The sequence below is a fragment of the Notechis scutatus genome, chromosome Z (genome assembly GCF_049901735.1).
Source record: "Notechis scutatus isolate UNSWTSFEM ecotype Mainland chromosome Z, rNotScu1.2, whole genome shotgun sequence".
Lineage (NCBI taxonomy): Eukaryota > Metazoa > Chordata > Lepidosauria > Squamata > Elapidae > Notechis > Notechis scutatus.
Window position 1 is genome coordinate 37400867 of NC_142025.1, and position 16653 is coordinate 37417519.

Below are 16653 nucleotides of genomic sequence, written 5' to 3' on the forward strand. Positions count from 1 at the left end.
GCTGAGGAGGTCATGAAGCAGTGGTGGGATTCAATTTTTTTTACTACCAGTTCTGTGGGCGTGGCTTGGTGGGCATGGCAGGGGAAGGATACTGTAAAATCTCCAGTCAGAGGTGGTATTTGCCCATTCTCCGAACTACTCAAAATTTCCGCTACCAGTTCTCCAGAACTGATCAGAACCTGCTGAATACCACCTCTGAGATGAAAGTATTGAAAGTGCTAAAAAATTACAGTGTAGGAATGGATGCACTATCATCATACAGAGCCTAGCAAATATCAAATGAGATCAATACTGTCTCGGGGCTATGACATGGCCTAAGCCCAAATTGAAAGGGGCTCAAATAATCAATTTCTTTTGGAGCTATAAGCTGATCATTTTCTCAACAAATCTCCCTAGAGCAGCAGTGGAACAACAGCTGGCTGGAGAATTGTAGGACTTGAAGTCCATACATCTTCAAGTTGCCGAGGTTGAAAAATGTCCTAAAATAATAGCTTCTTGAGAAGAGAGTGAACAATAGTCTCCTACAAAGTGGGTAGATTCACCCTTTCCCACAACAGAAATGTTCACCACTGTATGTACCCAACTGTATGCCCTCTCCAAAGAGGCCTTATACAACCAGGAGGGGGTGTGGATCTAAAACACACATGGACAAATTTTCAACTAAAGGGAAAGCTGATTGAGCACTAATCAATTTAGTTGCAATGAAAAATAAATAGAATAGCAAAAGAATAGTGGTAATCCTAACATGGTCAAAAACATTTGCTAGGAACAAATTGCAGCAGAGATTTACCATAATGAAATGCCTGTGTGACTGTTTTGTAATGGTATTGTACAAAAAGAACAAAATCACATGGAAGCAAACAACATCAGAGCAAATATGCAACTTTTGCATAGATAATTTGTGTGCTTGTAAGGGCAAACATGCAATGATTCTTCACTATCTTGCTTAATCTAGAACATCTCTTTTGAAAGTATTTAGTGGCATTTTTTAGTTATAATTAATTAATTATAATAGTTATAATTAATTAATTATTATGAATTTTTATCTTACTTTTTAAAGTGAACATTCTTAATACTCTTGCCTACTCTTTTCCCAAAAACAATAACTCTGTGAAATGAGGCTGAGAAAGAGAGTAATTTTAAAATGTGTTGGTCAAGGTCACCCAGCCAGCTTTCATTCCTGAAGCAGGCTTTCCTCACAGTTTCCTAGTTACTAGACCAGCATTTAATCACTACACTAAACTGGATTTCTAGTTATGGAGCAACCTTATTGTCAGAGGCTGACACTTATTCCAGGCAATAACATACAAATATTAATGTCCATTCTGGTTTTTACCCGAAAAGTAATCAAATAATCAGCTTCATATTTTCAAAAAAATTATAGACTTTTTTGCCTTGGCATATAGGCTGCTCCAATCAGATATGGACAAATCAGTCTTCGGTCAAATTGGAAGTCTCCATTTACACTTATTGTACTAGATTTGGCTCGGTGCCAAGTATATTTTCTGAACAAGTCACATAAACTCAACATTCCAGTTTTCTATAATAATTGTTCAATAAACCGAAGCACAAAATGGCACAACATTGTTTGCTAATACTTTTCTTTTTAACTTTTTCTTATAACAGCAGGATTCAAATACCAACCTGGTGGGTGGGATCAGGTACACCCAGGTATATAAATAGGCATTCCACACCTTTCTTGTTCACACTGAAATTGAAAGCTCTTCAGCTGTTGCTCTAAGAGGGCAGAAAAGGTAAGGTTATTGCTGCTTGCATAGCAAAGGCCCTATTAAAAGTTTTTTTATGCTTGTAAATCAAGTTACTTATTAATAAGTAGGGTTAGAAGCAGAACAGAGATGATTATATTTAGATAATCCCAACATTCTTTAGACAGGGAAAAAAATCCATTTTAAACAGAGCTTTGCAAGTACACAACATATTTTTACAGCCAAGATACATTATTTTCAATTATTTGCTTTCTCCTTCTAGCCTGCCAACAGTCCTTCCTTTACTGTGCTTTGATTTCCTGTTTGGCAAGGACAACTCCATTTCATTTCTTTTAAGGCTGCACTTGTTTTTGAAAGGGAACAGCTTTTGTGTTGTACAAAATGGAAATTTTATATCTTTTCATGTTTCTTAGAAAGCATGGAGGAAAAGAGGATTTTCCTCTATCCAGTTTCCCCCCATTTTCTATCTGTTCATATCTTTCTTACTATTATCATCAAATCACAATCTTCCATTCTTTAAGCTCCCATCATCCATTCAGCCTAACTATAGACCATGCTGACTATTCATGATGGGATTGCCTTATAAAAATGTCACTGTGGCATACTCTAAAAACACTCAGTAGGCATAGATATTTAGATAGACCCATGTACGCACGCATACACCCCCTCCCCTACTTTTAACTTTCCTATTGGCTTCAAAAATTAGATACAGAAGCCTGGCTTTCTACATTTACCTTATTCCTCCTTTCAACCATCCCCATTTTGATTTTTCTCATATACGTGTTATTATATTATAATTATCTCATTAAAAGTTTAGTACAAGGCATGCTTATTAAAAGTTAAAATCTACTATTTGTAGCAATTTTGTCTCCTAAAAAAACAATAGTGATCCCTAATAAATCTGGAGCCAACCCTTTTGCATTGTAATTAAATCTACTTACAAGTTAGTGAATTGGACCTAGATGAGATCGTGCCTAGATTTCGAATCCCAAAATTCTTCAGCCAGCTAGCAAGGTATTAGACTACAATACTGTAGGTATCTCAAAATCAATAAGATAATTCATAATTAGTGAAGGACCTATTGATTTACATGAGTTTTATTCTTATTTTGACTAAGTTTATATCAATCCCAATGTGCTAACTACAAAAGCTCAGAAATAGCATTTTATTACCATATTCGTGGTGGCAGATATTCTTCCAAAAAGAATGCTAAATACTAGAAATATTAAAATACCCAAGTTTCTAATTTTGAAAGTAACATGATCCTTAGTAATCTTTACAGTCTTCAAAAGAATCACGCTTGAGCTTAATTTGGCAAGCAGACTGGGGAAATGTATCTTCTCCCATGACGTATAAATTGGTTTGCAAATCTAAAGGATAAGAGATGCTGAATTCTTTTAGCATTAACGTTCGGCAACTTACTTGCATGCTATTTTTAATATTCAATATTTTAAGTTAGCTAATTATGCAATTAGATTAAAATAAAGTACATCTTCCTGAACCCAGTTTTGGGTAAATCTAGATAAAATCACCCTAGGAAAAAAAGTCACTCTTCCATTTGTAAAAATGTTGGGTTTAATCTGTGAATAAATGACAAAAAGCTGGCTGGCTCTTGTGGAGTTGACATCTAACACATTAGGGGAAGAGAAATTTAAGAAAACATTGGTCTAGATCAAAATACAAAATGCAAGGTCACATTCCCATGAATAGGTGGGTGGAGTTGGTTTTAAATGTCTTTATTCTGATTTAGGTGCTATTGTATTGATTGGTGGAGGAAATTCCCTGGTAAACATGTAAAAAATATATTGCTTTATTATCAACTAATAGCAAATTCAGAACAGTTCAGAGTAAAATTCAGAATAAAATAAGCAAGAGAAAAGGACTGTAGCAAATTAAGCCTTGAAACCTGTCCCTGCTCTTTTATTTGGAGAAGTAGTTTGCTCCTTTACATTGCTTATTCCAATGCAGAAATTTTAAAAGAATTTTCAAGGAAGGAAGGAAGGAAGGGAGGGAGGAAGGAAAGAAGGAAGGAAGGAAGTCATTTAGTTCAGCAGTGCTCAATTCCAAAGAAACACACAGAGTTCTGTTGTAAATTTGCCTACGTAGTCAGTTCCTCTCTAAATAGAGAAATTCTATAACAGTGCATGAGATTTAACAGTGCATGAGATTTTCTTTCTTATGTTTTATTACTATTGTTCTTTTCTTGTAGTATTTTGTTTCATTGCTTTTCAAGTATACCCAGACTAATGCTTAATTCACTCCTAAGCTTTAACAATGGAAAAAAATATAGCCTCCATCTTGATTTTGGTTCTTGCTGTCTTGAATACTCTGGCTAAAGAAACTACTACTAAAGATGGAAGAAAAGACCCAAAAGAACCCAAAGAGACCCATCCTAAACTTCCACAGACTCTTTCAAGAGGTAAAGCCATGTATTTTATACATCTCAGTTGTTAATCAGGCCTGCTTATTCTTAAGAAGTGATTTTTGGAATTATTTATCACAGTTATTTTCCTTCAAATAACTTTCAACTGACAGAATATTATGCAATTTAAAATATTTTTTTAAAAATACAGCATGCCTAATAAATATTGGACCAGGGGATAAATAATTTACAACATTGTTTCTCAACCTTGGTAACTTTAAAATATGAGGACTTTAGTTCCCAGAATTCCTTAGCCTACATATCTTAAAGTTGCTGAAATTTAGAAACACGGATCTACTATAGGGAAATAATCTTATGTCTCAGTATAAAAAAATGTAAAATGGGAATTCCAAGGATCTTATGACTAATGGAATATGATCTGAGGAGTATATAGATATTTATACATATCTATTTGAAAGTAAGTTCCATTAAGTTTAATAAGATTTCAATTAATTGAATTATTTGATATTTGCTATGTTGGCTAGAGTTGATAGGAGCATATGACCCAAGGACAGTATTTTCCAATCTTGACAAAGATATGCCAATTCCCAAAATGCCAAAGAAAAGTAGATATTGCACAAGGAGCACCCTCTAAAAAATGAATTCAAGTATTAATCATGTATCAGTCCTGGGGAGGAGATTAATAGATAATATTAATTAGATATTAATACAGATAATAATTATTAGAAGCTAATAATTCAATCCATGTTTATGAGCTTTTAAATTCACATTAACAAATGAATTCAAATAAATGCTTGCTGTTAACCCATATCATCAAAAACAGTTCCCTGAAACATGGGGAAATGTTTGGATTAAGAAGCGCATTGTGTGATAGATGTACTACGATATTTGTTCAGATTTGAATGAAATTATATATTTAAAACTCCTTTAAACAATGACATATTTAAATTAAATTCCATTTGTCATTTATCTTCAGGTTGGGGCGATCAACTAATCTGGACTCAGACTTATGAAGAAGCTCTTTTTAAATCCAAAACAAGGTAATCCCTTTGGCAAGTGCTATTCATTGTTTTATGAAAAATTATTTGACTTCCAGTATGAGACATTGATAAAATATTTCAATTTATTTTAGTATATTTCAACAAATGATACTACACATTACCATTCTATCACTCTCTCTCTCTTTTTGTTTACTCTCTTTCAATCTTATAGAAAAGAACTTGTTTTCATTTTTTCCATCTGGAAACATAAGAACAATTTAGGGGAAGGTTTCCGGTTTGTCGGCTTCGCGAGCGGTAGGGATTCGCGAAGCTGCGCGATCCTGCCGCGCTAGCGTTTTGGGGCTCCGACCCGGACGGGTGCGGAGCAAGGCTGCCCTGCAGGGGTAGCTGAAGGTAAGGGGATCCGGAGGAAGGGTTTGGGGTGTTGCAGACCCCTCCCTGGCCGGCAGAACCCCCTGTTACCAGGACGGTGCAGCGGCGGTCCGTAATGGCCGCCACAAAGAAGTTGACAGCCGGGCAAGTATGCGCAGGAGGAAGAAGAGAAAGTTATTGAAAGTAAAAGTTCTTCTTGGTCGACCCAGGGCTTTGAGATCTATCTAATTTAATTCCTGGAAAAGATGGTTTTCTGATGATTTTTCCACAAGAGAAAAAAAAGCGGCTATTTTGAGGTGCTGAAGGGAAAGTTTACTCTCCCTCCCGACGGAATTAAGCCGGAAGGGAGAGGATAAAGAAAATATATTAATTTGGATCTTGTTGGAGGAGATGCCTTGAAGACTTGAGGACAGAAATACAATCTTAATAAGGCTTTAAAATATAGACTTGGATTCTTTTTTTTATTTGTTTGATACCACCCCTGGAAGAGGAAGGGGAATTTTGGCTTGCTTGGATTTATTGAGGATTGTGGATTTTGGGATTGTTTTGCCTTTCTCTCGGAATATTTGGTTGGTGTAAGAAGAAAGAGGAATAAAGAAAAGAAAAGATTTATTTATAATGGCTTTCCTTTTTGAAGACCTGAGGGATGAATATGAGCAAACAAAAGCAGCCTGCAAAGATGGCATGGAAAAAGCTTTTCTATTTCTAGAAATGGCGCTGGTCAATTATCAACAGACAATGGAACAGATGGAAACGGAAGAAGAACAACAAGGAAGAGATGAAGACGCCATCTTCATTGAATCCCAAAACTTATCTAAGGAAGAAGGAAGGAAGAGAGCAAGGAAAATGAAGGACTTAAGATCTAAAAAAAACATTTGAGAAAGAGAAAAATATGATGCAAAGTAAATATAATGATAGCAAACAAGAGAAAAAGGGAACACAACAGAGAAGGGATCCCAGCAAGGCAGAGGTTAGAAGAAGAAGGGGGGGTAGGAAGATTTGGTGGGGGAAGAAAGAAAGGGGAAAGGCGGAGAAAAGCCTCAAAGCTTTAAAATTGGATGGGAGAAGAGGGATTTTTTTTAGAGACAAAGGATGAAATGTAATTTTCTGTAAGAAAGATTCTGCTAAGGTACAGAAGATGGTATTGTAACATTTATATTTGAAATAGTAAATTAGAATGGTTTAAGATTTAATAAGAAATTAAAATGTTGAAGTTTTTAATAATGATTGATTTTTAAAATGTAATAAAATATCGAAGGAAAAGAGGATACAATGTATTTAAACATTTTTGGTGGATAGAATGTACCAAGCAGAACCAAATTGGGTATTTGTTATGCTGAATGTTAATTTTACTAACTTAGGGGGAGGATAGAAAGGCATCATACTCTGATTAGTGATTTCAGGAGAAATTTTTTTTATTATAAGAAGAGATAGAGGGATAATTGAATGGGCAAAAGATACAAATTTAATGATTTAATTAAGATGGATTAAATAAGATAGAAATGTGAAGAGTGATATGTGCTATTATTTTAGCCCATGCAAAGAGAGGTAACTGGGGCCAAGGTACTTTACTAAAAGATTTTTTTTTATGTTTGTTTGTGTTTGTTTGTATTTTATGAGAATATTGGGGAAATTATTGTAGAAAGACAGGGAAAGATTCAATATGTAATGATTTGTTTGTTGTTGAAACTTTTAATAAAACTTGTTTTAAAAAAAAAAAAAAAAAAAAAAAAAAGAACAATTTAGGGAAACTCACCCAATTTAGGGTAGGTTGCCATATGATCTTGCCCTAACTTTTCTTTCTTTCTTCGTTTCTTTTACAATACAATCACCACTACAGCAGTCTTCAGCTGCTGTTTCCAAAAAAAAATTTTGTGGAGCTTCTGGGGATCACGAAGCAACAGGAAATAGACTTCATGCTAATAAACAGTCATGATTAAGCACCACTATATAACTTATCACTTCTTTTAACAGAAAAGTCATCCCACAAAACCACAAAATAAATGGTAAAGAATTATTACTCTGGGAATGAGATAGAAATGCAGAAACATCTTTTGTAGGAGAAGAAATTTATTTAAAAAATTATTTCAACACTATATTTGATAAAAACTAAGCAGAGATTTGAGACCCCTTCCAGACACATTCTAATTCTCATATCCCTATTGGCTATGCCAACTACACTAATGGAAATTGTAGACCAATGCAATGGACATGCTTAGTTTAGAGAAGTCAACCAAATTAACTGCAATTATGGACCACTTTTTCTCTTACAGCAACAAGCCTATAATGGTCATCCACCACTTAGAAGAATGCCCACATAGTCAAGGTATTGTTGTTTCTAACAAATGAAATGTTCATCCCATCTAGGAAAATTAATTGCTTTCTCCCTTCAGGTTTTTTTAATGACCGGAAAGAGCAACCTGTTTTAATTTAGTAATTAAACAATTAAAGATATACAAATTTGAATAAAAGGCTTTGTAGCAGCCATTTAGAAATGAAATTAGAAATCAGAAATGAAGTGTTATGATTTATAAAGAACAATATTAGTCCTATTCATATATATAAAAAAGAAAAGAAAAGAAAAGAAGTTTTAAAATCCAAAGACAGTTATTGTGGTAGTTTTAAGTATTTTTCTTAAAATTATTTTTATGCTTCATTTTTATAGTATCATATGTATGTGGTTTTGAGTCAGTTTTTTACTCAACTAGTCCCTGTAGTTTTCTTTCCTAGATTTCAGAAGTGGTTTGCCATTGCCTACTTCCTAGGGCTGAGAATGAGTGACTGGCTCAAGGTGACCCAGCTGGCTTTGTGCCCAATGCAGGTCTAGAACTCACAGTCTTCCAATTTCTAAACTACTACTAAATTGGTTCTCCTCTATAGTATTTCTTTTTCATTTTACATTAAGATATACCAGGCATTAATATAGTTTACAAGTTTGGCCAGATTTGAAATATCAATTAATATAGAACATTTATTTCCTTTTTTCCCTTTTTTAAAAAATAGCTTTTATAATTGTTACTCTGTTTTAGCGTTGAAGAAGGTATTTGCTGAACACAAAGATATACAGAAATTGGCTGCAAGCTTTGTTCTTCTTAATCTTATTGTAAGTTTTCAGATGATGTTTGAATTATTATATAATTTTACACAAGGCATTTTACCAAAATGAAAATGAGCTGCAAATAATTTGAGAAAATGGAAGCTACTATTTCAGTAAAATTTGCAAGTGCATAAGTTGTCTTGTATTTTCAGCAATATTGTTGCTTATATGAATACTTACGGGAAAATATTATGAAAAAAACATGATGTGAGAGTCTCAACTTTCTTCAGTTGCTGCTATCAGTTATATTGGCTGGAAGATTATGGTAGCTGAAGTTGGTTGAACAATTGGAGAGTTATTCATAGCATCAATTTCTATCTGTTCTATCTTGAATATCTTGAAATTATAATTCTAACTGTGAATTTTGTGCAATAGTTGTACGTTGTCCTCCTATACTAAGTCTCTATATTGAAGATAATTATTGGTTTTGTTTTGTTTTTGATGTTGGAATGAGAAAGAGACACAGAGACTGCAGTTTACATGATAGATAAGAATATCAATATCTTTTTTTTTTCTAATTCTAGTATGAAACTTCAGACAAACATCTTGCACCAGATGGTCAATATGTGCCCAGAATTTTGTTTGTAGGTGAGTCATTAGAAATTAAAAACATTTACTTGAAAAACTCGAAGCAAGCTAAGAAAAATAGTCTCAACAAATTTTTATTGCGCAAACAAATTTTGTTCGCTATTCAGTATGAATGTGGAAAATCTAGAAAGAAGAATCACATACAGATGATATCATTTGCAAAGTCTTTAACCCCTGGTATCAGCTGAATGTTTTGACACCATATTCTTCAGTACACACAAGTTCATAATATACCTCTGATTAGGAATTTGTATTTCAGATGTTGTTGATAGAAAAAATATGAATAGCTAGTTTTATAGACTGTTGCCATCTTCCCTTGTTTCTAGATCCTACGCTAACTATTAGAGCAGATATTACTGGAAGATATTCCAACCGTCTCTATGCTTACGAGCCTCAAGATGCCCCGCTGTGTGAGTGATTTCTCTTTCATTTCATAGCTTTAACAAAGGAAAATCCATTTGACTTATGCTATAAGCAAATATTTGAGTACACCATTAGAATTAATCACGAAAAAACCACCCATTTATTTGACACCATTTTCTTTCATGTCTTGTAAGTGAAAGCCAGCTGAAAGATTTCATCATGAGAGTTTAGCCATGCTGCACATTTTTGTATGACTCTGTCTGATATAAATTGGCCAGCACTGGTGATTGGCTGGCATTTCTGTGGATCATAGCCCCTATTAGTGTTGCATCTTGAGCATTACACTGGCCACTGTGGAATTGTGGCCATTCTCCATTTTGGGAGTTGGATAAAGTGTTGGCCATCGAGTCATACCAGAAACAAGCACCAGTTTGGTGTAGTGATTAAAGAACTGGATTAGAAACTGACACATTCTGTTCTTCCATTAGTCGGAGAAGGTGGTTGGTAACTTTGGGCCAGTTCACTCTCTTTCAGCCCAACCCACCTGAAAGGTTGTTCTGGACAATATAGGAAGAGGAGTGTATACTCCCTTGAGTTGTAAAAAATAAAAGTGGGATATAAATCTGAAGAATAAATAAAAATGTCCAATTGCCCATGCACGTGGTGCTGGACTTTAGGGAATCTCTGAACCACCCTTTCTTTATCTCTCCACTACAGTATGCAACTTCCTATACAAGCCACAAATCATTCCTAGATAAATCATTTGTATTTGAGAGAAATTAAGAGTAGTTGTCAAAATTAATACAAACTAATTTAACCAAATTATGAATCTGATTTTCTAAATAAACATGTGAATGCTCATGCTATTTTAAGTCAACTTAAGGTGTGGTTTTTATTTTTGTAGCTTGTTTAATTCAAACAATTCAAATGGGATCTATAAAATTGTTTAACAGCACATGATGTTTTGTTTCCTTAAAAAAATAATGACTCCAATTTATTTATTCCTAGTGTACTCAAATATGCAGAAAGCTCTGATTCTGCTAAAGACAGAATTGTGAAGAAAGAAAAGTGGTCTACTCTCAGATCTTCTGCTCTGACAGTCCAAATATGCTTAGTTTTTTCCTCCTAATTAAAGCATCCTGGACTTTGGATTTGCATAGGGTATGGTTTGCTAATATGCAACCTTTTAAAACCAAAACTATGTTATAAATATTCATTTATAATGTTATGACATTGTATTGATTGCTTTTTTAAAATAATACTAAAATATGCTAAATCATGATTTAAAAATAAATCTACATTACATCTTTACCAAAAAATAGTCTCCCTCGTCATTTTTTAAACATCCACCTGTAAGTTTCTTAGTCAAAAGCAATAGAATAGACTAGACTAGACTAGACTAGACTAGACTAGACTAGAATAGAATAGAATAGAATAGAATAGAATAGAATAGAATAGAATAGAATAGAATAGAATAGAATAGAATAGAATAGAATAGAATTCTTTATTGGCCAAGTGTGATTGGACACACAAGGAATTTGTCTTGGTGTAAATACTCTCAGTATACATAAAAGAAAAGATACATTTGTCAAGAGCCAAGAATCATATGGCACAACACTTAATAATAGTCATAGAGCAGGGGTGGGATTCTACCAGTTCACACCTATTCGCTAGAACCAGTTGTTAACACTCTAAGCAGTTCGAAGAACCGGTTGTTAGAAGAAATTACTGGCCTAAGTAAGGAGGGCAGGAAGGAAACATTCTGGTGTTGCTTACAGAAACTGCCTCTCCGTTAACCCTTATTACATTCTTGGCAGGACTAGATTTCCTGTCTCAGGAACTTTTCTGGAGTTTTTTCCCCCTCCTTTGCTGATACTTTGCTTGTGTGGAGTGATCATTCAAAGTTACAGTGGCACTGAAAAAAGTGACTTATGACCATTTTTTACACTTACGACTGTTGCAGCATCCCTATAGTCATGAGAGGCCAGGGAGGAGATGTGTGCCTTGGTGTGAGTGATATTGAGTTGGCCATACTCAGCCAATAACATGACCACCAAGCCACATGACCAAGCCACGCTCACCACCTAAGCCACACCCACAGAACTGGTTCAGTACATTGAGAACTAGAGTACAATAAGCAATCAAATCATACTAGGAAACAGTCAATATAAATCATAAGGATACAAGCAACAAAGTTACAGTCATACAGTCATAAGTGGGAGGAGATGGGTGAAAGGAAGGATGGGAGGATTAATAATAATAATAGTAATGCAGACTTAGTAAATAGTTTGACAGTGTTGAGGGAATTATTTGTTTAGCAGACTGATGGCGTTTCGGAAAAAAATTGTTCTTGTGTCTAGTTGTTCTGATGTGCAGTGCTCTATAGCATCGTTTTGAAGGTAGGAGTAGTTTATGTGCAGGATGTGAGGGATCTGTAAATATTTTCATAGCCCTCTTTTTGACTTATGCAATATACAGCTCCTCAACAGAAGGCAGGTTGGTAGCAATTGTTTTTTCTGCAGTCCTAAATATTCTCTATGTCTGTCTTGTTGGGTTACAGAACCAAACCAGACAGTTATAGAGGGGCAGTTGACAGAATAATTTCTTTGTAGAACTGTATCAGTGGCTCCTTGGGCAGTTTGAGCTTTCTGAGTTGGCACAGAAAGAACATTCTTTGTTGTGCTTTTTTGTGACATTTTTGATGTTAAGTGTCCATTTTAGGTCTTGTGATATGATAGAACCTAGAAATTTGAAGGTTACGATTAGGGTTTACTGTCTACAAGTCTACAGTTGATACTGTGTAGTCTAGTATTTGTAATAGGTGATAATATGGGAGGATTTCTCCTAAAGTCTACCACCATTACTATGATTTTGAGTGTGTTCAGTTCCAGATTGTTCTGGTTACACCAGGAGGCAAATAGTACAACCTCCCAACTGTATGCACATTCGTCATTGTCTCATATGAGACCAATCATCTGCAAACTGTTGTGTCATCTGCAAACTTCAGTATTTTAACAGATAGATCATTTGAGATGCAGTCATTGGTATATAGGGAGAAGAGGAGAAAGCACACAGGCTTGGGGGACACAGGTAAAATATCAGAAAGAAGTGAAAATGAAAATCAGAAAATGAAGTGTATAAAACCATAAATGCCAAAATGTACTTGGATCAATTCTAGGTGTCTTCAGTCTGTGTGAGAAAAGTTTTTATGTGAAAATATGAACATCAATATCTTTCAATGAAATGTATCAAAAATTATGCTTTGACTGCCTTTTGTAAACTATTTCTATTATGAGAAATAGACACATGAATTTAAATAACAGATATTTTCCATCCATCTGTGAAGCTGTTGCCTCAGTGTTTCAGTCTCAATTTACCTAAAATCTTTTGAATAGTTAATAGTTGATACTTGCTATTTATATTACACACTGAAATGTATAAGCAAAAACCCTGTAATTGAAGTATGGTCATCTATTAAATATTAGCCTAAAGTGTTTAAGTATTAATGCTGGAAATTGCCTTTCCACAATCACGGGATCCAGGCAGAATAGCAACCTTCCAATTAATACACAAATGAAATTTGTCAGTCTACTGGCAAAGTCATAGTTGCAAGAAATATAGAAGACAAGTATTTTTATGTACATAAAAGGTTCATACATATTTTAGCTCAGCATGCTGAATAAATCACATAAAATATAGTAGTTTATTTAACAATTTGAACTATAATATATTGCGAAGTATGTTATATGACCATAACCTCAAAGTTGTGTGGCACATTATGCTAAACTGAAGAACACTCCCAGGACTCTTCCCAGGACTCTCAATTATAAATATTTACCATGATTAGTGAATATTGGCTGTGGAATGATGAAGATGCATGAGAAACATTACAGCCATTAGTTCTCTAGGAAAATAATGCGAAGTGGAACCTCTCTTGCGGTTCCATTTCTATTACTAATTTGCTGATTCATCTACAGATATCCTGAAAGAAAATTGGAAACACAAACAGGAGGTAGGAGACTCAAACTTTGTCAGCTTTCATGCCACTTCTGGGTCAAAATCATGCTTCAAAACAAATGGAAAATGCTAGTAGGCCAGTTGTTACTAAGGCTTCTGCCATTCCAAAAGAAGATAATCAACCCATGAGTACTTGTGGTGTTCTGTATTAACATACTCCAAATATTAACTTCTGATTGGTCCACACAAACTGCGTTGTGATTGGTCCACTAAACGGCAGTGATTGGTCCGCTAAGAATCAACCGCGATTGGTCGAGCCGATCGCGGGAGATTCAAGGACCTGTCATTGGCCGGCAAGCCGCGAGCAATCCCTATATGAAGGCCTGCCACGGCTCCAAGATCTTGTACAGATCTATACATGGAAATAAAGAGCTGAACTGTCATGCTGGTCTCGAGTCTCTCTTTCCCGCGATCTAACACTGGCGACGAAAGTGGGATCTTGAGACAAGAGACCAGGCGAGCATGTGGCCCACAGAGCTGAACAACCGACAAGATGTCTGGCAGCAACGCGCCCCCCGCACCCTACGACCAGGCAGCCGAGGACTGGGAATCATGCATTGATCAATTCCTCATGTTCCTTGAGAGCAATAATCTGAAGGATGCCAACGGCCAGAGAAAAAGAGCTGTGTTCCTGACACACTGCGGGCCCCCAGTGTTCAAGATGGCCAAGGCACTGGCCAAGCCCCAAGACGTGAAGGAGATGGACTGGGCAGACCTCGACCAGCTTCTCCGACGCCATTACGCACCGGCCATCCCCAACCTCATCCGACAGCATGATTTCTACCGATGGGACCAGAAGGAGGGTGAAAGCATCAGCAATTTCGTGACGGCCCTCAGGAGCCTCGGAAGTATGTGCTGGTTTTCCGACATGGACGAGGCTCTGCGAGACCGCATGGTCCTTGGACTAAGGGACCCCATACTACAAAGCCAACTGATGGCCCGAGCAGACATCTCGATCACTGAGGCCATCGCCGAAGTGACCGCAGCTGAGGCAGCGAAGCAGTCAGCGGCCAAGATGAGGCAATTGCACACGACGCACCGGCAAACACCCACCGAAATGACACCGGCCCCAGAAAAAAGACCAGAAGCAAGGCACAAAGCCACAACCACACACCACGGTGACATCGACTCCTTCTCCGAAACCGAGGATGACGAGGAGGAGATCCACAGAATGCACTTGGAATGAGACCGGCAAGAGCGGAGAGGTTGTAAGTCGGGGTTCCAGTGTGCTGGATGCAGAGGCGATCATCCCCGATCAGAGTGCTGGTTTTTAAACACCATTTGCCGGCACTGTGACAAATGGGGACACATCGCCAAGGTATGCTGGAACAAAAGAAACCACAGTCCCAGACGATGAGACGGCTCCCCACCCAGAACCAGAGACCGACACGCAGAGAGCTGGTGGAGCCGAGAGGGGAGAAGCAAACGGCTCAACGAAATGAGGCGGAGAGAGGAGACACACCAAACAGTCGTCATCGGGCACTCAACCACAGCTGATGCCCGAAAAGTGCACGTAAAGGTAAACATCGAAGGCATACCTTGCAACAATGGAGGTGGATTCCGGATCCTACCTCTCTATGGTCTCCTGGAATACAATCAAGCGCCTGGTACCTAGCATACGCAGGCGAGAATTGGAAAGCCAGAGACTGACCCTGAAAGATTACCAGGGGAACCAGATCCCCGTGGTCAGAATCGGACACTTTCAGGTGAACTTTAAAGAACACACAGAGATCCTGCCATTAACTATCGTAGACAAAGACCACCCAAGCCTGCTGGAACTGGAGTGGTTCGCACCATTGGTGATCGAGGTGACCGGCATCAACCACATCGCCAAAGCAGACTGGGAGGAGACCCTCGTAAAGGACTTCCAGGAGGTCTTCAATGGCGAACTAGGCAAGTACCGGGGGTCCCCAATAACATTTAACTTAAACCCAAATATTGCCCCAATCCGCCTAAAACTGAGGCGAGTTCCATTTGCCCTCAAGCCAAAATTAGATGAGCAATTGGATAAGCTCATCGCGCAAGGGGTCCTGGAGCCGATAGACCACGCATGATGGGAAACCCCAATAGTCACCCCGATTAAATCGGACGGGTCCGTGAGGATCTGTGGTGACTACAAGGCTACCCTCAACCATGCGCTGCAGCAGAGCGCTTACCCCATCCCGGTGGTACAGCACCTCCTACACTCACTGGGGGGAGGAAAAGTCTTTGCAAAGCTCAATCTACCAGCAACTGCCAGTCAATGCTGAGACTGCTGAGGCGCAAACCATCGTGACCCACCGGGGGGCATTCCTATGCAAAAGACTCCAATTCGGAGTCAGTGTGGCACCAGGGGTATTCCAGAGTCTAATGGAAAAACTATTACAAGGAATAAAAGGGGTGATACCCTATTTCAATGATATGTTAATATCCGCCAAAAATAAAAACCAATTGGAGAGCCGACTAAGGGAGGTCCTACAAAAATTTAAAGACACCGGGCTAAAGGTTAAAAAAGAAAAATGCCAACTCTGCACAGAGAAAGTCGAATTCCTGGGGTACCTACTGAACAAAAATGGAATCCACCCCACAGAAAAAAAGGTTAGAGCCATCAAAGAAGCCCCTAGACCTTGGAATAAAATGGAGCTGCAGGCTTTTCTTGGACTCATTAATTTTTACAATGTTTTCCTGCCCCAGAAGGTGAGCACGGCGGAACCCCTGCATAGGCTGCTGGACAAAACAGCCACCTGGTCCTGGGGAAAGCAGGAAGAGGACGCCTTCTGGAAAATAAAGGACCTACTAGCATCAGACGCAGTCCTCATGCAATACAACGAAACCCTACCATTGACCGTGACCTGCGACGCTTCACCCTTTGGTGTGGGAGCCTTCCTAAGCCACACTCTGCCAGACAGGAGAGAAGCGCCAATCGCCTTCTTCTCAAGAACATTGTCCAAGCCCAAGAGAAACTACAGCCAGCTGGACAAGGAGGCGCTAGCAGTAATCACCGGCATGAAGCGGTTCCACGAATACCTATACGGTAGGACCTTTTCAATTATCGCCGACCATAAACCACTACTAGGGATACTGGCAGGGAACAAGGCCACCCCGAACATTTTGTCACCAAGGTGG

General features: G+C 37.7%; 1 protein-coding gene across 1 annotated transcript; it reads left to right on the forward strand.

Annotated features, from left to right (window-relative positions):
• The first annotated feature begins 1704 nt into the window (after window positions 1-1704).
• Window positions 1705-10850, forward strand: AGR2 (anterior gradient 2, protein disulphide isomerase family member). Its single transcript, XM_087945189.1, has 8 exons — window positions 1705-1759; window positions 3970-4146; window positions 5087-5150; window positions 7757-7809; window positions 8513-8586; window positions 9105-9168; window positions 9495-9578; window positions 10540-10850. Exons 2-8 carry the CDS (start codon window positions 4002-4004, stop codon window positions 10587-10589), a joined length of 534 nt encoding a protein of 177 aa, XP_087801315.1. The 5' UTR covers window positions 1705-1759; window positions 3970-4001; the 3' UTR covers window positions 10590-10850.
• The last annotated feature ends 5803 nt before the right edge of the window (window positions 10851-16653 follow it).